Raw genomic sequence first — 23,845 nt, forward strand, 5'->3', positions numbered from 1 at the left:
AGTAAAAGCAAACGGGCTACCCAAACACAGATCATTCACCTACTACTAGTGCTATTCTTCACTTAACACTCTCCTTCGGGAAGCCCTGGTGGCCCAGCGGTTTAGCGCCGCCTTCAGCCGGGGCTGTGATCCTGGATTCAGGATCGAGTCCCGCATCCGGTTCCCTGCATGGAGCCTGCTTCTCCCTCTGCCGGTGTCTCTGCCTCTCTGTCTCCCATGAATAAATAAATAAAGTCTTAAAAAAAAAAAAAAAAACCACTTTCCTTCAAAGGGACTCACTTTGAAAAAAAAAAAAAAAAGAAAAGAAAAGGAGACCCGAGGGGCACCTGAGTGGCTCAGTTGGTTGAGCGTCTGCTTTTGGCTCAGGTCATGATCCCAGGGTTCTGGGATCAAGCCCTGCATTGATCTCCCTCCTCAGCAGGGAGTCTACTTCACCCTCTCCCTCCGCCCTCCTCCCCCTACTCTTGCTCTTGCTCACTTTCTCTCAAATAAAATAAAATCTTTTAAAATAAAATAAAATAAAAGGAGACCTGATATCACTACCTTACGACACCCTAGCAGCGGTCCAGCACCGAGGATGGCCCAGGATGCCCAGGAGCAGCAAGTAGGTGGTCTAGCCCGGTTCCTCCGTGGGGGTTTTTTCTCCTCCTCTTCCTCCTCAGAGAAGCTGGGGGATGAGAGGCCCCCTTGTTCCTGGTCCTAAGGGTTCCTGAGTTTTTCATTTGCCCTTTCTCTGGACTCCAGGGTCCCCATCTGAGAAGGCAAAAGGCTCAGTAGTTGACCAGCACTAGGGCGGCTCTGACTTCCACCAGGTGTTCCAGGCCAGGAAGCTATAGGTCTGTGGCTGCTACACCTGGCTGGTTTTAAGACTCATCTGAGGAGCTTTCTAAATGCTTACATTTTCTTAAGCCCTACCCACACGAATTCTAATTAAAGATGTGGGTAGAGACGAGGTTAAAAGCAGCCCAGGTGGGATGATAATCAGCTACGTGCCATAGCCCTGAGGCCTCTGTGCGGGGACCCCCAGGCTGGGTGGTCCTCTGGGGAAGTCTCTGCATCCAAAGGCAACACAGCTGTGCAGTGGAAGACCCTAGGGTGGGGCCTGGCCCTGAATGACTTTCCCAAACAGGCACCACCTATTTGATGAAAACTGCTCGTTCTGCTTTTTGCTCCATGGACACAGTCAGATGCCAACAGACCTTTCTGAGAAGAAGCTCCTTTCCATTTCCTTTTTGCCGAGGGGGAAGGGAAGTCCAGTGATTAGGTATGTCCACGTGCTGGAGCCTCGTTGTTTCTTCTTATCATTCTTGCCTGGATCTCTGGTCCCTTGGATCAGGGACAGAACCAGACTGCATCTCCTCTGGGTTCTCACCCACAGCATTTGGAGGGGATGAGCTTGGTTTCTTGAGTTCCACAGGTCGCCAGTGGAGAGGAGTGGTGCTCACGGTGGGTTACACTCAAGGCCCACCCACAGCACACTCAGATGATTTAGATGATGAGATTCAGAGAAGACGTAGGGCCTCAGGATGAAGCAAATGCATCTCTGCTTTTGGGACAGACGTGCATTTTGGAGGGACGGAGGGCAGACTGGGTAGGGAGGATGCCTCCCCCGAAGATGTCTGTAGCCTAATCCCTGGAACCTGTGAATGTTACCTTTGCACACTTTGCAGATGTGATTAGGTGAAGGGCTTTGAGATGGGGGAGGTTATCCTGGTGAGTGTGACTTAATCACAGAAGTTTCTGGAGCTGTAAGCAGGAGAGAGGTCAGAGATGTGAAGACACTGCTCCACTGGAAGCTACCACGTGTCGTTCACTGTGTGTGTCTCCAGAGCCTGGAACCCAGCAGGTGCTCAGCGAAAGGCAGGCCATTGAGGTGAACATTTTTTGAGCACCTGCTAAGACTGCCATGTGGACAAACTACTTCACCTCTCTGACCTTAAGTCACCCCTTTTGGACTGATGACAGAGATAAGGCTCAGAGAAGTGAAGCCCATTCCCCCCAAGGTCACCCAGTTAGTTAACAGGCAGTAGAGCAGGGCTTCAAAAAGCAAGACCATCAGAACCCTTTCAACACTGTCCCTCGTCCCCCACCTCCAAGATGGCCTGGCCATAATGGGCAAAACTCCCAGGGTGGACAGCTGTGAGGCTTCTCATGGCCCCAGTTTCATCCCATCTCATCCCATCTGGGACAGCACAGGGCGGCGGTGCCCGGGGCTGGCCAGCAGGGGGAGCTAGCACCTAAGTGGAAAGACCAGGAGCTTCCAGAGTAGGCTGGAGGCGGTTCTCTGAGGACAGCCCCTCAGATGGACGGTGCTGGCCCACCCCCCCTACAACGTGGGACCTCAGCTGGCCTGACACCCCTCTGCCACAGGCTGCTGGCTGTCTGCCCGTGGACAAAGGACTGCATTCCTTTGCAGAGGTGGGGCAGGAGACGGTGCTGGGGAGATGATAGTCCCAGGGGCATTGACACAATAAAATGAAGAAACATAGGGGAAATCTTCTAGCAGTCCCTGGCATTGTAACTACCGGTGGAATTTGCATTTTTTATCAAAAGATGTTTACAGATTCCCATAGGGCTGTAATTTCAGATTCTGCCCCAAGTGCATAAATCTGCGGGGCGGGGGGGTCGCTCTGCTGTCTCTGCTTTTCTTCCAGCCTTTTCTTAATCAGGGTGTCCCTGTTTGTACTTCGGAAAGTTCTCTCTAACATTCTAGCAAGCACCCTCAGGCTGGTTATAAATTACCCAGGGTGCTCAATTCAAAGGGTGCTTTGAGTTAGGCATGGCTTGTAAGTGCTCCTTTCATTTGAAAACTGTTGTGTGCCAAGTGTAAACTCAAGAGCATTGTTCCCTGTGGGTTTCCTCTGTCCTCCTACCTAAAAAGCAGCCATTTACCCAACATTTACCGACAACCCATGTAGGTTTTGCAAGGCCCTGTGTGGGGCAGAGACAGATAAGACACAATCATCACATCACTGGAAAGCCTTCTCCGAAGGGTACAGAGATACCAACAGATAATTTCAGAACAACGTATGTGCCTATCTATAGAGATCCCCACTGAGAAGGGGCACCTACTTCAGTTCCCACGAACCTACTGGGGAGCATCCTGTGAGAGAAGAACGGGGTCCAGCTCAGAGACTGACCCCTCAAGGCCAAAGTCAGATGGGAAAGGGCAGGACCAGGACTGGAACTCCTGTGTGGCTAAGCCACTCTCTCCCTTACCCTAAGCAGGCACGGGCTCCACTTGCCTGCTAAAATGTAGGTCATTGTGGCTCGAAGTGCATTTCTTCTCCTTCTCCTTGCAAACAGGTAGCTGTTTGGTGAGTTTGGACTGTGGCCTGAGGTTTAGTGACACCAGCCCTAGCCTGTTTGGAGCCTGACAGCTCTCAGGCTCGTGCAGTCATACCTGAGACCTGGGGGGATCTGAATATGACCCCACAGTGTGTCCATCCCAGCTCTTTCTCTCCTCTAGTATTAAATCATACCCGAACAGGCCAGGGCACAGTACCCTCGACCATGTCACGGGGTCACCGCTTCCCCTTCCTACTTCACCTGATGCATCAGAATTTTGCGGTAAAACTTCAGCTTTACAAGAAGACATAGCAGGAATGACCAGGGAACTCAGTAATCCAAAACCAACTAAATGAAGGGTGTGTGTGTATGTGTGTGTGTGTGTGTGTGTGTGTTTTCTTCTAATGTAAAGCAGTTCCAAGAAAAGTGAAGTCACGGCCTAGGGTGCTTATTTTCAGTTCTTAGAAAAGAGCCAATTTCAAAAGGGAAGCTGAGCGGCTGGAGCACACACAGCCTGCCCTTGTCTGGTGGGGAAGTGGGGTGGGGGGAGCTTGCTGATAAACCAACTGTGATTTGGCACCAGAAACCTAAAACCCCCAACCGAGATGCGTTTTCATTTAGTGATGTCAAGGAGGAAATGCTATGAATTGGTGAGAGCTATTAATATTCAGGGGAGCCACAGGGCTCAGCTAACACGCCCAGGAGGCACGCTTCCAGCACAGAGCCCCTTGGGAGCCGCTGGCAGCCTATGGGGATGGTCAGAAAAACACCAGGCACCCTCTGATTCCACCTCCCACACTCCAACAGAGGTCACTGCCCAGGCAACCCTATTAAGCTCCATCAGTATTTTTCAACCAGGCATTATTTACCAAAGTTAGGTGAGGACAAGCAGCACGGGAGACGGAAAAGGTTCTCCGCAGCCCAGGGTCCATTTCCTAGCAGAAAAGTGGGTTTCCGGGAAGGGGAAAGCTCGGGAGGGCAGACTTTCAGGTAGGGTCTGGAGGCGCCTACCACACATACACCCAGCTCAAGGACTAGCATTGGGAGCCCTGTAACAACTCTGAAATCATGTTTCAGGCTGAGGATCCTGTAACCGAGATCCCATGGACTATGTCAGAATTAAATATCTGCATAATCAAAGCAACTGGTCCATGTTCCCAGCCAAGAGGAGCCTAAGGAGACACGACAACTAAATATAACGGTATCCTGGACAGGATCCTGGACCAGAAAAAGGACATTATGGAAAAAATGAAGGAAGTCTGAATAAAGTATAGACTTTAATCATAACATCTCAGTGTCAGTTCATTAATTGTAGCAAATATGCCACACTATCGTAAGATGTTAACAATAAAGGAGACTGGCTGTGCTATATGGGAACTCTATGTACCGGCTCTACAGTTTTTCAGTAGATCTAAAATTATTCTTAAAAAAAATATTTTTTTAAAGGCAGCTGGTGGCTGTACGAACTCACTCTTCCTCCCAGAAACAATCACTTGGCGCCTGCTGTGTGCCAGGCGCATGTACAGGTGATTTATGTGCATCTTCATTTATTTCTCATATTAGTGCTGGGAGCTGGGGAAAATCTGCATTTTGCAGATGAGGAAATTAAAGCACAGAGATGTAGTTAACTGGCTAACAGCCACACAGCACATTTAAGGACGCATGAACGAATGGCTCATGTTCAGGTCTACCCACTACAAGGTTCCTGATAAAGCTCGGCAACGTTGCCTGAAAAATCCCTAAACTTTAAACAGAGGCTGGCTCAACACCAAGCTTCAAGCAGTCCACAAACCCAGATTGGTAATAAAAAGAGTACGCTTTCTAATTTGCCTTACTTTTAGAAGTTTAAAAACATAAAATAGAACTACTATCAGGAAAAGAAATTAAAAAAAAAAAGAGCAAATCCAAAACACTGACAACACCAGATGCTGGTGAACATATAGGATATAGGATAACAGGGACTCTCATACGTGGCTGATGGGAGAGCAAAGTGGTGCAGCCAGTCTGGAAGACAGTGCTAAACACAGAGCATATGTCCTCTCCACCACATTCCTATACTGAAATCTAACCCCCAACATGATGGTATTTGGAGGTGGGGGCTTTGGAGTGATTAGGTCATGAGGGTGGAGCCCCCATGGGTGGGATTAGTGCCCACAGAAGAGGCCCCAGAGAGCTCCATCACCCCTTCTATCATGTGAGGACAGCCACCTATCAACAGGAAGAGGTACCCTGAATCTACTGGCATCTCAGACATCCCAAAGCTTCCAGAACTCTGGAACCAATTTCAGTGGTTTTTAAGCCCTCATCCCCAGTCTATGGCATTTTGTGATAGCAGCATGGATGGCCTGAGACCGTCTGGCAGTGTCGCACAAAGCTAACACAGGTTTCCATACGACCACCAAGTTGTGCTCCCAGGCATTTACTCCAAAGAATTGAGAACAGGTGTCCACACAAAACCTGCACACGAATGTTTGTATCAGCTCTATTCATGACTGGCAAAAATTGGAATCAAACAAATGTCTTTCAATAGATAAACTACCGTACATCTACACAATGGAGTATTGTTCGGCTATAAGAAGAAATGAGCGATCACGTTACAAAAACACACACAGGGAGGTGTCTGGGTGGCTTGGGAGGCTAAGGGTCTGCCTTTGGCTTGGGTCATGATCCCAGAGTCCTGGGATTGAGCCCCACATCGGGGTTCCTTGCTCAGCGGGTGTCTATTTCTCCCTCTCCTCTGCACCCTCAATCGTGCTATTTCTCAAACGAATAAATAAAATCTTAAACACACACACATGGACAGCCCGGGTCGCTCAGCGATTTAGCACTGCCTTCGGCCCGGGGTGTGATCCTGGAGACCCAGGATCGAGTCCCGCATTGGGCTCCCTGCTTGGAGCCTGTTTCTCCCTCTGCCTGTGTCTCTGTCTCTATGTGTGTGTGTGTGTGTGTGTGTGTGTGTGTGTTTAAAGATTTTATTTATTTAATCATGAGAGACACAGAGGAACCTTAGATGCATATTGCTAAGTGAAAGAAGCCAGTATAAAAATACTACATACTGTGATTTCAACTATTAGACGTTCTGGATAAGGCAAACTATGGAGACAGTAGGAGAAAGATCAGTGGTTGCCAGGGGTTGAGGGAGGGAGGAAAGGAAGGGTCAACAGGTAGAGCACGGAGGATCTTCAGGATGGTGATACGATTCCATATGACACTATCATGGTGGATACATGATATTATGTCTTTGTAAAACCTAGAGAACTGTGGATCACAAAGCAAAATCCTAATGTAAAGTGTAGCTCCTTAATTATAATAAATGTGCCACACCAATGCAAGGTATTAATAATAGAAGAACCTGAGGGATGGGGTAGATGGGAATTCTGTACTTTCTGCTTTTTTCGAAACTGAGGGATGGAGTAGATGGGAATTCTGTACTTTCTGCTTTTTTCTATAAATCTAAAGCTACTCTAAAAAAGTCTATTTTTTTTAAAGTAGGTTCCATGCCCAACATGGGGCTCAAACTCACGACCCCGAGATTTAAAGTTGCAGGCTCTACTGAGTCAGCCAGGCGCCCACCAAATAGTCTATATACAATAATTAGTGGTAGAGGATCAATAATCCAACAAAACTCTACAGCAATGTGGGAATATAATCTGAATCCCTTGATATTTACAATCCTGGAAAAAATAAGGCATGAATAAGTAGCAGAGAGCAGAAACCCACCCTGAATTATAATTACAACAAAAAGTCATTCCATCCAGAAAACGTTGGAACTGTAAGATCATTATGCTGCACCCCTCAAACACTGTTGTACCTCAATTATACTTCAATAAAATGGGAGGGGGGGGGAAAGAAAGCCTCTATACCAGGAAGTAGCTCCCTTGCAGTGTCTCACCAAAAATTATGAGGCAGAAATTCCGTTAATGCCTAAAAGTCATTCTCAAATCTTGATTTTAGTTCCAACAAGAAATTTCCTAAGTGTTTCAACATCTCCAAGTGAGGACGAATAACAGGTGTTAACACCCTCGGTATCTCCAGGAAATGTACCTTAACTGCTCAGGGGTCCCGGCAGCACAGAGAGGGCTGTCTTGGGGGGGATACTGGTACCGCAGCAGGAAAACACTGTGTGACTTACAAACTGGACATGGAAGTTGCTGATGGGAGAAGAGAAGAGGCGGGCCATGATGTCATTCTCATTTCACGCAGTCTGTTTCCCAGGCCCACAACCCCACAGTTTAATCACCGCAGGCGATGAGCGAGATTTAACTTCTGCATGGTAAAAAAAAAAAGGGGGGGGGGGGTCGCAGCAGCAACGGAAAAAGTACCATCACTTATAAAAGTTGGAAAATGCAACATGAGATGTCTACATGCTTTGAAGAGCATTAACACACATAAACCAAAAGAGAAAAAAAAAACGCGCACACATCTGCTTTTCATCTGCAAAGAGTCATCGAAGCAAGGGACACTAAGGAAAGGGTAAGTGGAGTGTCCCAGCATTTAGAAATCCAACCTCCAGACTCCTTGGTCAACCAAAGCAAAGCTCCTGGAGAAACTTTGGAGAAATATATGGAGAATGACATCTGTGAAATCCACATGGTGTAAGAACCTAAATTGCTTCAGGATTTCAGTTGTTATTAGCAAGGGTTCCAGTGTCATCTAAGGAATAATCCTGTGTAAATCTTCCACTTCTAGTTCCCACATGTTTTCGTGGACAGGGTTATCCGAGAGGTCTGTCATCTTCACAGCCTGAAGGCACGGCTCAGGGCTGCACACCTGAACCACTCCCATCACCATCACATACTTTCCTGGAAGAAGAAAAGCCCACGGTGATGTTTATGTTGACACAAAAACAAAACAGACACCCCCCCCCCCCAATCCTTTAGAGAGCTTAACTTCATCAGAGAAGCAATCAGAGACCCACAAATAAATAAATAAAAAGCGGAGAGTAGATATCACATTTAACTTTGACTTCTGGTTTGAAAATCATAAAATTGCAGCAAGCTGCCATCATGCACAAAACAAATCAAGCCTAAGGAATGGAAGAGATCACATCAGAGTATGAATTATAATTAGACTGTTCCAAGGCAGGGGCAAAAGCCCCAAGCTTTTCTCTTATCTCTGCTTTTTTGTCCAATGCTCCTTATCTCGGCTGTGTGCAGGACAAATCCTCTTTCTGCAAAGACATCCCCTGACAGCCTCAAAGCAAATCCAACTTTCCCTTGATGCCAGAAGAGCTGGGCAGGCCACAATACCCTGCCATGCCATCCCGTTGTTCCAACCGCCCGGGACCAATCCCTGTCACCAGCCAGGCACATGCCAGCAAATCAACGAGAGAGCGGGCCGCCACTGGGATGATCTAATGACATATTAACCACGACTCTCTTCCCATTCCCTTGGGGAAGTGGCTCTCCTTGAAAGCAAAACTTGGCCAGTCCTAACCACACAAAACTCAATTGTGTAAAAAACCCCAAACACAGCAGGAAGGGCAGGCACTTTGCCAGCCCCCACGGCATGCCCCTGCACGGCTGCTTTAATCACACTGCTTCTAACAGCAGGGCTGAGTTTGTACGCAGGCCCCCGGCGTTTTGGCCGAAGGAAGCTCCCTGGCAAGCTGACACCTGCCTCTCTGGATTTCTACCCCTTGCACGATGGAATCAGGTTTCTCTGAACCCACCTCCAGATTCTACTTGAGCAATTAACATGGGGCTCCTGAGTGACAGGGGCTAGTTCTAAAACCACACTTGCCAATACCTCCCGAATGACTTCAAGTGCTGGAAACCCTCGGAAAAAGAATTACTGAAGACTCAAAGAATGAAGAACAAGCCCAAGGAGATCCCAGCCAGGGGAGGTAACAGGAAATTTACAGGAAGGCAAAGACAACTAGAGAGATGAACTCATTGGCATGAGCTCTCTCTTCCGGAGATCAGACCACCTGGCTAGCGGGGTTCATTCTATCCACACCCTCTCCTTGCTCCTTCCTCATCACGCCTCCTCCTTTCCATCAGGCCTTCATCTGCTGGTCTGGACCACTTCAAGGGTTTCCAGTCGGGCTGCCTCCAGCTGCAACCTCTTCACAACCACCCCTACCCTGCTGGTGACTGTGATTTCCCCCAAATGTAGTTCCTGCCTCCAGATACTTGAATCTCTTACACTTTTCGCATGTCATGAAATCGTCTTCTGATTTTTTTGGACCACTTGAAAATGTAAAAAGCCTTTTCAGCTCGTGGCCATTTGAAGAGGCAGCAGCCTGTGGTTTGCTTACCCTGTATTTAAGCAATGCTATAGCAAAGAGGGCAGAGGGAAGAGGCTCAAGGATGGGGAGAGGGGTGGGGCAAGCAGTGGGCGAGAAGGGCTGGGAGCCTGGTAACAACAGTCCTGGTGTTTTGAACCCCTGTGAGCCGAGCATTGTGTTAAGGCCATTTTTTTTTTTTATTCTTAGTATTGAATCCATACAATTGGCCCCTTTTTGACAAAGGCAGGACAGATCCAAAAAGGTTAAGGGCTTCAAGGATCACCTGGGTGGCTCAGTGGTTGGGCGCCTGCCTTGGGCTCAGGTCGTGATCCCGAGATCCCGGGATCCCGGGATGAGTCCCGCATCCGGCTCCCGCAAGGAGCCTGCTTCTCCTTGCCTGTGTCTCTGCCTCTCTCTGTGTCTCTTATAAATAAATAAAATCTTAAAAAAAAAAAAAAGAAAGAAAGAAAAGTGCTCTAGGCAGCTGGCTCAGGAATTCCACCTAAGGCTGATACGGAAGAGGTCAAAGAGACACAGCCCAGGCCCTCCAGGGGGCTGGCCCAGTGGTTCTCTGAGTGTGGCCCCAAAGCCATCCACATCAGCAATACCTGGGAGCTGGTTAGAAATGCAAATTCACAGCTGCACCCAGACCTACAGAAGCTCTGAGGGTGGAGGCCAGAGCGCTGGGTGGTAGCAAGCCCTCAGGGTAAGTTTGAGCACCGCTGATTTAGGAGCAAACCTTTGAGAACTACAGCCTAAGGCAGCTCCAGGAGGGAGAGGTACCCGAGAGCTCTCCATTCCTAGACGTCAGGGAGGGCTTCCGGGAGGAAGGCACACTCGAATCTAGACGTTAGGGACGGACGGAGGCTTCCTGGCAACCGCGTTTTCCAAAACTTGATAGGGGGGAGGGTGAAAAAATAATCACCCGCGGGGAAGAGGCTTGTTACAGATCCTGACGCTGGAGGTCCCTCCACCGGAGAGTCCGACTAGGGGAGTGTCTGGATCCCGCAGCATCCCGGGGGCCTGCAGGGCGGGGTTCCCAGCAGGTGGGCCTGGCCGCGGGGAGGGGGAGGGGTCGTTCAGGCCCCGCCCCCGGCCGCCCACGACCCGGCTAGGCCACGCCCCCGGTCAGGCCCACTGCAGGCCTCAGCCAGGCCCCGCCCCCGGCCAGGCCCCGCCCCCGGCCGCCCACGACCCGGCCACGGCCAGGCCCCGCCCCCGGCCAGGCCCACTCCAGGCCTCGGCCAGGCCCCGCCCCCGCCCAGGCCCCGCCCCCGGCCGCCCACGACCCGGCCAGGCCACGCCCCCGGTCAGGCCCACTGCAGGCCTCAGCCAGGCCCCGCCCCCGGCCAGGCCCCGCCCCCGGCCGCCCACGACCCGGCCACGGCCAGGCCCCGCCCCCGGCCAGGCCCACTCCAGGCCTCGGCCAGGCCCCGCCCCCGCCCAGGCCCCGCCCCCGGCCGCCCACGACCCGGCCAGGCCACGCCCCCGGTCAGGCCCACTGCAGGCCTCAGCCAGGCCCCGCCCCCGGCCAGGCCCCGCCCCCGGCCGCCCACGACCCGGCCACGGCCAGGCCCCGCCCCCGGCCAGGCCCACTCCAGGCCTCGGCCAGGCCCCGCCCCCGCCCAGGCCCCGCCCCCGGCCGCCCACGACCCGGCCAGGCCACGCCCCCGGTCAGGCCCACTGCAGGCCTCAGCCAGGCCCCGCCCCCGGCCAGGCCCCGCCCCCGGCCGCCCACGACCCGGCCAGGCCACGCCCCCGGTCAGGCCCACTGCAGGCCTCAGCCAGGCCCCGCCCCCGGCCGCCCACGACCCGGCTAGGCCACGCCCCCGGTCAGGCTCACTGCAGGCCTCGGCCAGGCCCCGCCCCCGGCCAGGCCCCGCCCCCGGCCGCCCACGACCCGGCTAGGCCACACCCCCAGCCAGGTCCACTTCAGGCCTCAGCCAGGCCCCGCCCCCGGCCAGGCCCCGCCCCGCCCCGGTCAGGCCCCGCCCCAAGCCGCCCACGATCCGGGTCTGCCCAGCGTCCGGGTCCTGCCGTTACCTGGGACAAGGCAGGGCCGTCCGCGCGGCACCCGCTCCAGGCCGCGCACCGAGAAGGCCCCGCTCGGGTCTCGCAGCCGCGCCTCGCCGCCGCCCGCCGTCACCACCGTGCCCTGCATCCACACGGTCACCAGCTCCAGCGGCCCGCGGCCCGTCGCCGCCCGCGACAGTCGCCACGCGCCCGGGCCGCCCTCTGCATCGCGCCGCAGCTGCTCCGCCAGCACCTTGAGCGGCGGCGACCGCGGCAGCCGCACGGCCACCGGGCCGCCGCCGCCGCCGGCAACCGACCCCGCAGCCCCTACGGGCGCCGCCGCCGCCGCCATGCGGCCCCGCCTCCGCTTTCCCGCCAACTTTGATGGGCAGCCGGGCCCGGTCCGTGGCCACCAATCAGGAGCGCGCTGGCGGAACGGAGCAATGGTCGGCGTCGGGAGGCGGGGCTTCCCGCGGTCCCCGCCCTCCTCCAGCCCCAGGAGTGCGCATGCGTACAGCAAGTAAATAAAGGCTCCCACGCGGCGGAGGGATGGACGAAGCGAATTGCAAGACTATACGTAGATGAACGCGGGAGGTAAAGAATTTCTTGCCTCAAAGCATCTCAAAATTGGATGTGCATGCAAGTCACCTGGGGGGAATGAGAGTAGTCACCTTTCCGTCGCCTTGCAGGGCAGGATTACTCTGAGGTTAATCAATACTAGTCAATACTGCAAGGAATAGTAGTTTGATGAGCCTGTGCTTCTTGGGAGTGATGAAGAAGCGAGTCCAGGGAAGAAGGCTGGGATGAGGGACAGGGACAGCTGGTACTGTTGTCCCTGTTGTTACTATTTTTGTTAATTATATTTTAATAACAAAATGATTTAAAACTTAAAATATATATATTTTTTTTTCTCAGAAGAAATACACATTCGTTGTAGCACATTTAGAAAAGGAAAAAGAACAAAATTGTAAAAATCACTTAGAGATAGCCACTGTTAACTTTTGGCTATTAACATCCATATTTTAACATCCACATTTTAAAATATATATACATACATATTTTTGATATATAAATAATGTTTTCTATATTTCTTCACTTAATGACATTTTCAGGGCATCTGGGTGGCTCAGTCGGTTAAGTGTCTGCCTTCAGCTCAGGTCATGATCCCAAGGTCCTGGGATAGAGTCCCACTTCTGGCTCCCTGCTCAGCAGGGAGTCTGCTGCTCCCTCTGCTCCTCCTGCTGCTTGTGCTCACTCTCTCTGTCAAATAAATAAGTAAAATTTAAAAAAAAAAAAAAAGAAGAAGAAGAAGAAGAAAGGATATCAACTCATCGTGTGTGGTGGGTCCCCAGTGGCCTTCCCTAGGCATGTGAAGGCCAGAGAAGTGATGGGGAAGGGAGCTTGGGTAAGAGTAGAGACTCTTATGCCTCTTGTCTGAGCCTGGGAATTTCCCATCAGTCTCTTGGCCTTCAAATTTACATACATACAGGGAGGCACATGCAACTCTCAAGCTCCATGATCTTTCCAAACTCAAGCCTGAACATATCAGTGCCTGGTTTATAGCCTCCTGATGGTATGACCTCTACACCTAGAATCTGATCATCCTAGTAGGGAAAGAGCACTCCATCCACATGGAGAGCCCAGAAAGGAGAGAGGGAGCAGGAAGCATTGAGCAAATTGCCAGCATTTCAAAATGACTGGGATGCAGCCTGCAAATGCAGGAGTGGGAACAGATGAGGCTGTACCCACATAACCTCATTTATGTTTTTTTTTTAAGATTTTATTTATTTATTCATGAGGGACACAGAGAGAGAGGCAGAGACACAGGCAGAGGGAGAAGCAGGCTCTATGCAGGGAGCCCGATGCGGGACTCAATCCCAGGAACCCAGGATCATGACCTGAACCAAAGGCAGACACTCCACCACCAAGCCACCCAGGTGCCCCTAACCTCATTTCTTATCCCCATTTTCCAGATGACAAAAAGGAGGTTCAAGCTAACAACAGGCCTGAGCTGACATGGCCAGCAAGGAGGAGAGCCAGGATTCAAATTCAAGTCTGTCTGACCCCAAATTTCATGCTTTTAAACCACTCATATCATCTCACTGTCTACACTCTCGCCCACCTCCCCTATCAAAGATGCCTCCTCACCTTTGCTTATGCTGGTCTTGGTCTGACATGCATTCCCCCAGTCTCTCCCAGTTGAAACCTGGCTCAGTCACCAAGTGCCTGCCACCACCAAGACCACTTCTGTTTAGGGAGACATTCTTGAGCTAATTATTTGATTTAATCCCTCCTTTCCAGATCAATTTGCTGGCACCCCTAATCCAAGGTCTCTTTTTGACATTTTTAAAAAAGATTTTATTTATTCATGAGAGACACAGAGAGAGAGGCAGAGACATAGGCAGAAGGAGAAGCAGGCTTCCTGCAGGGAGCCCGATGTGGAACTGGATCCCAGAATCCCAGGATCATGCCCTGATGCAAAGGCAGATGCTCAACCACTTGGCCACCCTTGTGCCCTTCTTTTGACATTGAAGGCTGGATAAGTCTGTATTGTGGAAGCTGCCCTATGCGCACTCTAGGATGTTAAGCAACATCTCTGGCCTCTACCCACTAGATGCCAGTAGCACCCTCCTGTAGTTGTAGCTATGAGAAATGGCTTCAGACATCACCAGTGTCTCCTGGAGGCCTGAATCACCCCTGGCTGAGAGGCATTGCCTAATGTATAACACTTACTTCACTATGTCTTGAACCATAAGCACTGGAGCCTGTGTCGTCCTCAGCACCTCTGCCAGCAACCCAAGCCCAGATGCCAGCTATGGCCAGACAGGTAACGCTCATAGAGTAGTGAAAAACTGGCTTTCGTGTGTCCCAAGTCAATGGGTCGATCAAATTCAGCCCATGGCTCCCATGCAGGAATGTGAGCCCGCGGTTGCCAGACGTGGTTTCTCAACACATCCTAGTGTATAATCTCCACATTTTAAAAAAATGCTGGCAATATGTTCAATTCTGAACAAACAAGTAAAAGCTGTCTGTTGGTGACTCTGGCCCAGGAGCAACCAGTCTGTGCACTTAGTCTCTACATGGTAAGCTCTTCTCCTAGTGCCTCGGGGGACTCGTGTTGTTAACTAACGTGCCGCTCCTTGGAATCCCCAGAAAAGTAAGGGGCTACGGCGTATCACCAGCTCCCGGCATTGCCAAATCGGTGTCTTAAGTTCCCATTGAAGCAGACCGAGGGGCTCTGCTGATACTTGCCCGGTGAGCCCTCTCTCCGTGGAAGATTGTCTCCCTCCCTACCCACCACCCTCACCCTGGGCCTGAAACACAACCGCCCCCCCACCCCCAACTCTGGGCAGGCCTCCTGGGCCCCAGCTTCCTAGCCAGATCAAAGACCCTTGGCAGGGAGTTTCCTGCCACCTAAGGACAAAGGTGAGGGGAATTCCAGGCATGACCTCGCATTCAACCTACCCATTCACCAGTTCTCAGGCAGATCAGGCCGCAATGCTTCTGGTTACCAGGAAAAAAGATTGAACCCTGCTGCCCTAAGAAAAGGAGTTTGTTTTGGAAGGATATTCTCGCAGTAGCATCTTCAGAATCACCATAACTGACATTAGCTAAACGTTTACTAAGTGCTAAGCACCATGCCAGGTGCTTCATAGGGAGAGTCTCAGTTACGCCACATGACAGTGCTAAGAAGTAAGCGTGTTCCTTTTTTTTTTTTTTTTAAGGATTTTATTTATTTGTTTTAGACACAGAAAGTGAACAGGGCAGATGGGGAAGGAGAGAGACAATCTCAAGCAGGCTCTGCACTGAGCCCAGAGCCCAAGGCAAGGCTTGACTTACAACCCTGAGATCCTGACCTGAGCCAAAATCAAGAGTCTGCCGCTTAATGGACTGAGCCACCCAGGTAACCCAGTAAGTGCATTTCTTAAGCCCATTCTGGAGATGAAGAAACTGACCCTTGGAGAGGTGGTGTGGCCTCCCCAAGACTGTATAGCTAGTAAGAGGTGTTCTGATCCCTTTGTGAAACAAAAGTTCCTTTTTGGGTGTCTTAATAATCAGGCCTCCAGATAAGGGGAACTTTTACCTACTATCCTGGATCATCCAGAGAAGAATTCCCTGGGGGAGAGAAGAGAGAAGAAAAAGAGGGAGAGGGGAGGGGAGGGGAAGGAAGAGAAGAGGAGAAGAGGGGAGGGGAGGGGAGAGGAGAGGAGGAGAAAAGAAAGACAGGCTCTATAAAACACACACACACACACACACACAAATCTTGGATTTTAGTTAACGAGACAGACACATGCCAAAGGACACAAGTTGAGAGGAGCAGGGTGTAAATGTCTCCAACTTAGTTTGAACTGTAACAAAGAGGTGTCTGCAACTTAATTTGAACTGGTGGGTGGACAGAGGGAAGGACAGGTGGAGGGATCCCTGGGTGGCGCAGCGGTTTGGCGCCTGCCTTTGGCCCAGGGCGCGATCCTGGAGACCCGGGATCGAATCCCACATCGGGCTCCCGGTGCATGGAGCCTGCTTCTCCCTCTGCCTGCGTCTCTGCCTCTCTCTCTCTCCTCTCTGTGCATTCTCATAAATAAATAAAAAATCTTAAAAAAAAAAAAAAAAGGACAGGTGGATGGATATGCAGTAAGGTGAGTAAACTCCAGGAGGTCTGGAGCTGGAGCAGCCCTGCAGAAGTGTCCTACCTGGGGGAGAGGGGACTGCGCCTTTGTGCTCCCCACTGACCAGTCTCTGGAGGTGGGGGTGTAACTTAGGCCATTCCCACAGAGGGACTCAGGTGCCAACTTGCCAGCAGCTGGGGAGTGAGCCCCTCAGTCCAGAAGTCAGGTCTGATGGCTCCCACCTGCCCAGTTGAGGCCAGCTGCACTCGGTTCCCACCAGCACGCATGCATTCATTCATTCAACAAGCATGTCGCAAGTTCAAGCCCCAGATTGGGCGTAGAGATGATTTGAAAATAAAATCTTAAATACGTAAACAAATAAAAAGTCAGCTTTCATCAAGCACTTACTGTGCACCTGGCACTGTTACAAGTCTTTGCACACTTTACCTCGTGGGAGCCTCTTGATGTCTCTATATGGCAGGTAAAATCATCGTGCCCGTTTAACAGATCGGAGAGATCAAAGAATGTACTCAAAGCATATAACTCATAAGAAAAAGAGCTAGATAGGAGGCCCTGGCAGGCGGGCTTTTGAGTCTGTGCTCATAACTGCTACGTTGCCCTCCCCCGCTCATTCTCTCATGCCCCAAACATCACAGCTGCTGGCATCAAGGTAGGGGTGCACAGGGCTGGTGCACCAGGAGCCCTGAGGCTACCTCTTTTCCTACTACGGCCTGGCTGGGTGGCCTTGGACGAGACTCTGTCCCTCTCTTTAGTTTCTCCTGTGGAATTAAGGGGCTGGGTCATCCTAACTCATGGCTTCCCTGCAAACAGGACCTCTGTCTGCAGCCAGACTTGATAATGAATTCCCCCAGGACTTCAATCTCTGGTGCCTCAAAGGAAATCCTGTGGTCTCTGAGTAAATCCTCACCTCTCATGCCAACCCTGTGGTGACCCCCTCACCATAGGCAAAAAGACAGCCAAAGACACAGAAGAACCGCCCTCCCCTGCAAAAAAATAAAGAGCAAGAGGCAACAATCATCGAGCACTTAATCTGCCTTACATGCATCAACACATCTCATCCCCACAATAACCTATCAGGTAGGCACTGTTGTCAGGCCCATTTTACAGATGCAGGAGACTGAGGCCCAAAGAGGTTTACCTCACCTGGGAGCAGAATCGTGCGCTCTCACCATACCTCCCCCTGCATTCCCGGTCCTGAGTATCTACCCTCCAGAAATGAAAACTTAGGTTCACACCAAAAAACACAGATGTTTATAGCAGTCTGCTCACGGTTGCCCCAAAATGGAGACAACCCAGATGGTATTCGGCAGGTGTGTGGAGAAACAAACCGTGGCACATCCACACCCTGAAATACTACTTCTCAAGAAAAAGGAAGACTCAGGGGTACCTGGGTGGCTCGGTTAGCTGAGCACCTCCCTTTGGCTCAGGTCATGATCCCAGGGTCCTGGGATCGAGCCCTGCATTGGGCTCCCTGCTCAGAGGGGAGTCTGCTTCTCCCCCTGTCCCTCCCCCTGCTCATGCTTGCTCACTCTCTCTCTCTGTCTCTCTCAAAATAAATAAAATCTTAAAAAAAAAAAAAAAAGCAACAATTTGGTAGATGCAGCAACTTGGACAAATCTCCAATACATTATATTGGGCACAAAAGAAACGAGCCCCAAAAGGTCTCATAGTGTAGGATTCCACTTCTATGTCATCCTGGCCTGGCTAAAACTATGGGGACTGAAGTCATATCAGTGGTTGCCAGGTGCTGGGGGAAGCAGGGGGCACTCTTTGGGGTGATGGAATTATTTTGTGTCCTGGTTGTGGTGGTGGTTGTTACACAGATATCTCCCTGGGTTAAAATCTGTAAAACCATATCCACACACACACACACACACACACACACACACACACCCAGCACAGGATCCCAGCCCCGGGCTAGGTAGCTCCGTGCACATGGCAGCAGGCTGCCTGATGTCTTGGGCTCTGGCTCAGCCAGAAAGCACCACTTCCTCTTCAGGGGGCTCAGCCCAGGGGACCAAGGAAGCTCAACGGCCGGAGTGCAAGTTAATGTTCATAGAGGACTGGGGGAGTGGAGAGTGACAGCTGAGCGGGTTCCTGCCTCCTTTTGTTCTGATGAAAATGTTCTGGAACTAGGTAGAGACGGCGGTTGTGCAACACTGTGAATGTGCCCAACACCCCTGAATCACACACTTTAAAATGCTTGATTTTACATTATATAGATTTCACCTTCATTTTGGGACGCCTGGGTGGCTCAGCCGGTTAAGCATCTACTGTCGGCTCGGGTTGTGCACTCAGGGTCCTAGGATCGAGCCCTATGTCTGGCTCCCTGCTCAGGAGGGAGTCTGCTTCTCCTTTCCCTCTGCCTCCCACCGCCACTCCCCCACACACACGCACACTCTTACTCTCTCACTGTCTCTCAAAATATTTTAAAATAATCTTTCACCTTCTTTTTTTAAAGGTTTTATTTATTTATTCATGAGAGACACAGAGAGCGAGGGGGAGGCAGAGACACAGGCAGAGGGAGAAGCAGGCTCCATGCAGGGAGCCCGATGCAGGACTCGATCCCGGGTCTCCAGGATCACACCCTGAGCTGAAGGTGGTGATAAACCGCTGAGCCACCCGGGCTGCCCTTTCACCTTTATTTTTTAAAAAAGAAACAAATCTCAAACCAGAAAAAACAAAAATATATCAGGGACTAATATGCCCTAAATCTACCCACAAGGAACCAGGCTTCACGCTAGATCAAGTGACTTGCCCAAGGCCACACAGTCAGTATGAGGCTGACTCTGTAGCCTTCACAGTTTGAATTCTTTCCACTAAACGGAACATGATAAGATGGGTTAAATATCCTACCCCAAAAAAGTGACTTTCTATTACCTGGGAGCCTTGCCTGGCTGTTTCTCCCCCTGCCATGGACAACCTCGGGTCAGTGTAGGGATGGCTTAGAAAAACACATTTTTCCAAACCAAAATGGGAACAGAATCCAGGAATTCTTCTCTCCTGAGTGGTGTGACCTGATTTACGTGAAAATCCTCTGAGATGTTTAAACAAGAAATCCAGAGGCGCCTGGGTGGCTCAGTGGGTTAGGCGGCAGACTCTTGGTTTCGGCTCAGGTCATGATGGGTCTCGGGGTCCTGAGATTGTGGGGCTCTGTGTGTAGTGGGGAGTCTGCTATAGATTTTCTCCCTCACCTTCTGCCTCTTCCCCACCTGTGCGTTCTCTCTCTCTCAAATAAAGAAATACATGGGAAATCCAGGTCAACATACTGTACTTGTAATGGACCCCTTTTCCCAAAATGATCACAGTTCTGTGAAAGTGGAAGTGTTCTACACAGTGGAGACTGAGCATCACCATGCGTGCTTGTATAAAAAGAAAAAAGAAAAAAAAAACCTGAGCAAAGCAGTGAATAGGAATGCCTTATATCATAGGGCAGAAAGGAAATGTGGGGGACGTGGGATGTTCAAATGGGCCCCCAAGGACAGCAGGTGCTTGGGCTTCAGCAGAGGGCAGAGGGATGGACATGATGACCCCTCCCACCCCCTCCCGCCCCCTCCCCACTCCCACTGAAGCCTCAAAGCAGTTTCTCCAAACCTGAATACCTCAACTGCCAGAAAGGGGTAGTTTCCCAACTGTGCTAGGACTGTGGTTTTCTCGGGGGCCATGACCCTTGTTATAGGGTCACCCAGGCATATAGCCTGGCCGCTCACCTCTGAAGGACTCAAACTTGAGCCTTGCAAAACAGCGACACTCCTGAGTGAACCCAGCTGGGAATAAAGGAAGTATGAGTCAACCCTGAGAGGGTCCTAACAACGGCTGTCTTGGGGTGCTGCAGCCGGGCCGGACAAGAGTCCACATGAGCCTGGGGTGGGGGCCAGGTGCCAACCCCCCAGCCATCCTTGGGGACCTGTGGGCTGCAGGCTGGCTGCGGAGGGCTGGGCTGTGCCAGCGGGGGGAGCTCGCAGGAAGCCCCTCTGCCCAGGCACCTGCTGCAGGGCAGGGGACTTGAGTGGGAGGGATGGCCGGGAGAAGAACCCCGATTGTACGCAAGCGTTGCCACCGAGCCACACCACCGGGAGATACGATGTGGCCCCATTTCACGGAGAACGACTGAGTCTGATCTCTCTACTCATTTCTTCCTCCAACAAGCAAGCACTCACCGAATGCCTGCTCTGTGCCAGGCCCTGGATGCAGTAGTGAGCAAAACAGACAAGGACCCTGATTTTATGAAGTTTGTAGTTTGGTGAGAGATGAGGAGTCAGTAGAGACTGTTTCACGTGATGTGTAGACAAGCGAAGGCGTTCGGCCAGGAGGGTGGAGAGAAGACCTCTACCTGGAAAGGCTCTCTCAGCTGCCAGCGCTTCGTTTGAGACCTGAATGAGTGATCCGGGGAAGGGCCCTGCAGGCGGAGGCAATGGCAGATGCAAAGGCATTGAGGTGGGAATGAGTCTAAGGACCGGAAAGCCCAAGTGCGGGGGTCATGGGCGGGGAGGGGGGATTGTCAAAAGGTGGGTAAGGAGGCCTGATAAGGGAGAGACTCACATTTTGTTCTCACTGCAGCAGGAATTCTCTAGTGTTGGCAGTGGGGGAAGGTGTGCTCTGATTTTCATCTTCGTAGCCGCTCCTGGCTGCTGTGTGGCGAATGGGCTGTGGAGGCAGGGAGGCTCCTGGCTGTCATTGCAGTAACTGGAGGTGCCTGAGGCTTGGAGCAAGGTGGCCTTGGGAGGTGAGGAGAAGTGGCTGGTGTCAGGCTCCACGCACCCCCCCAACTGTGTGGCCTGCTAAGAAGTCAAGGATGACACGCTGCTTGGGGGCCCGAGCAATTGGGTTAGGCAGGTGGCCCTGACCTAGATGAGGATGGTTTGAGCAAGTCCCCCCGCCCTGAGGCCTGTCCGTCCTTCTCCCTGTAACTCGCAGCACCCCTAAAGGGAGGCCCAGAATGCCCTTCACTCCTAACCTCTCCTTGCCTCTGTCTCTCCATCCTGAACTCACACTGCTCCCCAAGGCCCAGAGCCCTTCCCATTCTGTCCCCTGAGGTGCCATATCTGCCCCAGCCCCACACCTCCTGCCCCTCCCACCCTGTGCACCCCCATGTCAGTCTGCCTCTGAGGGGCTGTGCAGGGCAGTGCCTCTAAAGCCAGTGCCTACTTGAGTTGACTTCCACCTTGACCACCCCCCCTAGCACGTGCCCCTGAGCAAGTTCCTTAACAGGACTCAATTTCTACATCTGCAAAATGGGATTGAAAATGTAAGTCCCAGATGATAGGCAGCTGCAGGTTTAAAGAAGGAGCACTCGCTCGTTCGGCTCCTGGGACATGAGAAGCAGCACCGAGGGTTAGACGGTGTTTTTCCAGGTGGAACAGAAATGACGTGGAGGAAGCAACCACTCTGATATTTCTGTGCTCGGCCCCCTGCGCTGACTCAGGGAAGCACATCTGGGTATATGAAAGGGCTGGCGCCCACCAGGAGGACTATCCCATTCACGGCTGAGTCTCCTCTGTGTCCCCGATGGATGCACAAGTGAATGCTTGCATGCATCCCTCGTGGAGGACTTCCTAGCCTACCTTTAAGGGTGGGGAAACTGAGGCCCGAGCCCACACATGGCTATGCTATGGGTGGGCTCCTCATGAGGCTTCCTCCGGCCAGCTGGGACACTGAGATGGGTCCCCCCAAGGCACCCACATTCCCTGAGGTGGCTCTACCCTCAACAGCCCTGGTAGTGCCTTGCCTTGGGCCCCTGGAGTCTGCTTCATGCCACAGATGCCATAGCCAGTTGGGCCCGCAGCTGCCACTGGGGCCAGATGTCCTGCCTTCATTTACATCCCTTCCACACTGTGCAGCCAGAGGAGCGAGAAGGGGAAGCCACAGGTCAGACTGAGCCTCGGTCACAGTGCTTATTGCCACTGCCGTGCAGTGTCTGCTGGAAACTAAACCATGAGGTTTACAGGAATCAAGGCCTCTGAGCAGCACCAAATGTGAAAGCAAAACTCACACATGCACACATGCATGCACACAGAGGAACACATATGCACATACATGCTCTCATGCATGCATACCGGCACATAGAGATGCCGTGCAAGGCACACATGCTCCTCTCCCTGCAGACCACCTCCATCCCGGATGGGTCAGCCTCCCACCCCAGCAATCACAGCTGCTCAGAAGCAGGGGGAGACCGGAGCTGGGGGGCGGGCTCCATCTCTGCCAGCTTGGTGCCCTTCCCTGAAGGGGTTCACCACCACCCCCAGACCTCCACCTCTCTCACTACTAAAGCAGAGATGCTCACAATCAAAGAAACAACCTGCTTCCTCCAGAGGGGGCTCGGAGCACAAAGTAGGTGCTCAGGAAAAGCCTGTGGAAGTAGTGAACACGACGTTCACGACAGATTGAGGGTCTTCTGTGTTTACAGATGGGACGCCATGAATGCTCACAGCTCCCACAGGAGGTGAGAGGGCTCTCATCTTACAGCAGAGGAAAGTGAGGCCCCAAAGGTAATAGTGTCTTATCCAGGGCGCCAAGGTCTGCACAGCTCCTGCCCCTAGACCAGCATGTCTGTCCAGAGAGGTGGGTCCAGGCACAGACCCATCAGGGCCCTCCCAGTGCTGTCCCAGGGGAGGCTCCTGGGCCTGCCCGTGCCCCATGGATCCTCGAAGGGCCCCTGGCAGGCTGGCATCAGGGGCCAGTGAGTGGCAACCCCCGGCAGCCTGCATGGTAGGGGCTGAAGGGAAAGGGACTTGCCCAGGGTCACCCAGGGCGTAAGGTCTCTAGGGCCGCTGTAACAAGTTACCATGAACTAGGCGGCTTAAAACAATGGAAATCAATTCTCTTGCAGTTCTAGAGGTCCAAAGTCTGAAAGTGCCAGCAGGACCATGCTCCCTCTGGAAGCTCTGGGACAGACTCTTTCCTTCCCTCTTCCAACTTGTGGCTCTGGGACTGCATGATTCCAATCTCTGCCTCTGCCCCTCGGTGTCTGTGTGTCCAAATCTCCTGCTTTTCCCTTATAAGGACACCTGTCACTGGGTTTGTGGTCCACCTTAAGTCCAGATGTTCTCATTGAAAGAGCCTTAATTACAGCTACAAAGACCTTTTTTTCGCCCCCAAATAAGATCCCATTCACAGAGTCTGAGGGCTTTGGATATGAGCCTGTCTCTTTGGGGGACATTATTCAACCCACTATACTTGATGAGCCAGGGGCAGGACCAGGTAAAGCCATCCCCACATCCCAGCCCTTATCTGGGGTATCATTAATATGATCAGGGTTGAGACAAAAGATGGATTTTGGAGCCTTCCAGCCTGGCTTGGAATCCTGACCTTACCTCTTATTTGTTGTGAGATCTTAGGCAAGTGACTCACCCTCTCTGTGCCTTGGTTTCTTCACATGTAAAATGAGGATATGACAGTCCTTGCCTCATAATGGAAAAAATTTTATTTATTTATTCATGAGAGAGAGAGAGGCAGAGACACAGGCAGAGGGAGAAGCAGGCTGCATGCAGGGAGCCCGACGTGGGACCCAATCCCTGGGTCTCCAGGATCAGGCCCTGGGCTGAAGGCGGCGCTATACTGCTGAGCCACCGGGGCTGCCCTCATAATGGAAATTAAATGAGTTGATACGTGTAAAGCCTCAGAACAGTGTCTTCCTGGAACCTAGAAAGCTCTCAATAAATGTCTGTTAAATAAATACATAAAATCA

At 51.9% G+C, this 23,845-nt stretch overlaps 2 protein-coding genes and 1 long non-coding RNA gene across 5 annotated transcripts in view; all 3 read right to left on the minus strand.

The window, feature by feature from the left end:
• LOC119872199 overlaps positions 1–3,874 on the minus strand; it is a 31,186-nt gene extending 27,312 nt beyond the window's left edge. For all 3 annotated transcript variants that reach the window (XR_005360914.1, XR_005360911.1, XR_005360912.1), the window contains exon 1: positions 544–3,874. This is a non-coding gene — a long non-coding RNA (uncharacterized LOC119872199). The remainder of the gene's footprint in view (positions 1–543) is intronic.
• A 3,042-nt stretch (positions 3,875–6,916) lies between these two features.
• RMI2 (RecQ mediated genome instability 2) lies at positions 6,917–11,882 on the minus strand. The gene is made up of 2 exons (XM_038538930.1): positions 11,561–11,882; positions 6,917–8,090 (listed from the first exon to the last, which is right to left on the minus strand). Exons 1-2 carry the CDS (start codon positions 11,880–11,882, stop codon positions 7,942–7,944), a joined length of 471 nt encoding a protein of 156 aa, XP_038394858.1. The 3' UTR covers positions 6,917–7,941.
• A 7,853-nt stretch (positions 11,883–19,735) lies between these two features.
• LOC119872301 (zinc finger protein ZIC 5-like) overlaps positions 19,736–23,845 on the minus strand; it is a 57,367-nt gene continuing 53,257 nt past the window's right edge. The window contains exons 5-6 of the mRNA XM_038538931.1: positions 20,701–20,876; positions 19,736–20,557 (exon numbers count right to left, since the gene is read on the minus strand). Of these exons, the coding sequence (XP_038394859.1) occupies positions 20,506–20,557; positions 20,701–20,876 (228 nt within the window). The 3' untranslated portion in view covers positions 19,736–20,505. The remainder of the gene's footprint in view (positions 20,558–20,700; positions 20,877–23,845) is intronic.

The sequence above is a fragment of the Canis lupus genome, chromosome 6, assembly GCF_011100685.1.
Source record: "Canis lupus familiaris isolate Mischka breed German Shepherd chromosome 6, alternate assembly UU_Cfam_GSD_1.0, whole genome shotgun sequence".
Taxonomy (NCBI): domain Eukaryota; kingdom Metazoa; phylum Chordata; class Mammalia; order Carnivora; family Canidae; genus Canis; species Canis lupus.

Coding starts and splice junctions, on each gene's coding strand:
- RMI2 (XM_038538930.1), bottom strand. CDS start 11,882: ATGGCGGCGGCGGCGGCGCCCGTAGGGGCTGCGGGGTCGGTTGCCGGC. Junction 8,091..11,560: donor ACGGCCCTGCCTTGTCCCAG/GTAACGGCAGGA, acceptor TTCTTCTTCCAG/GAAAGTATGTGATGGTGATG.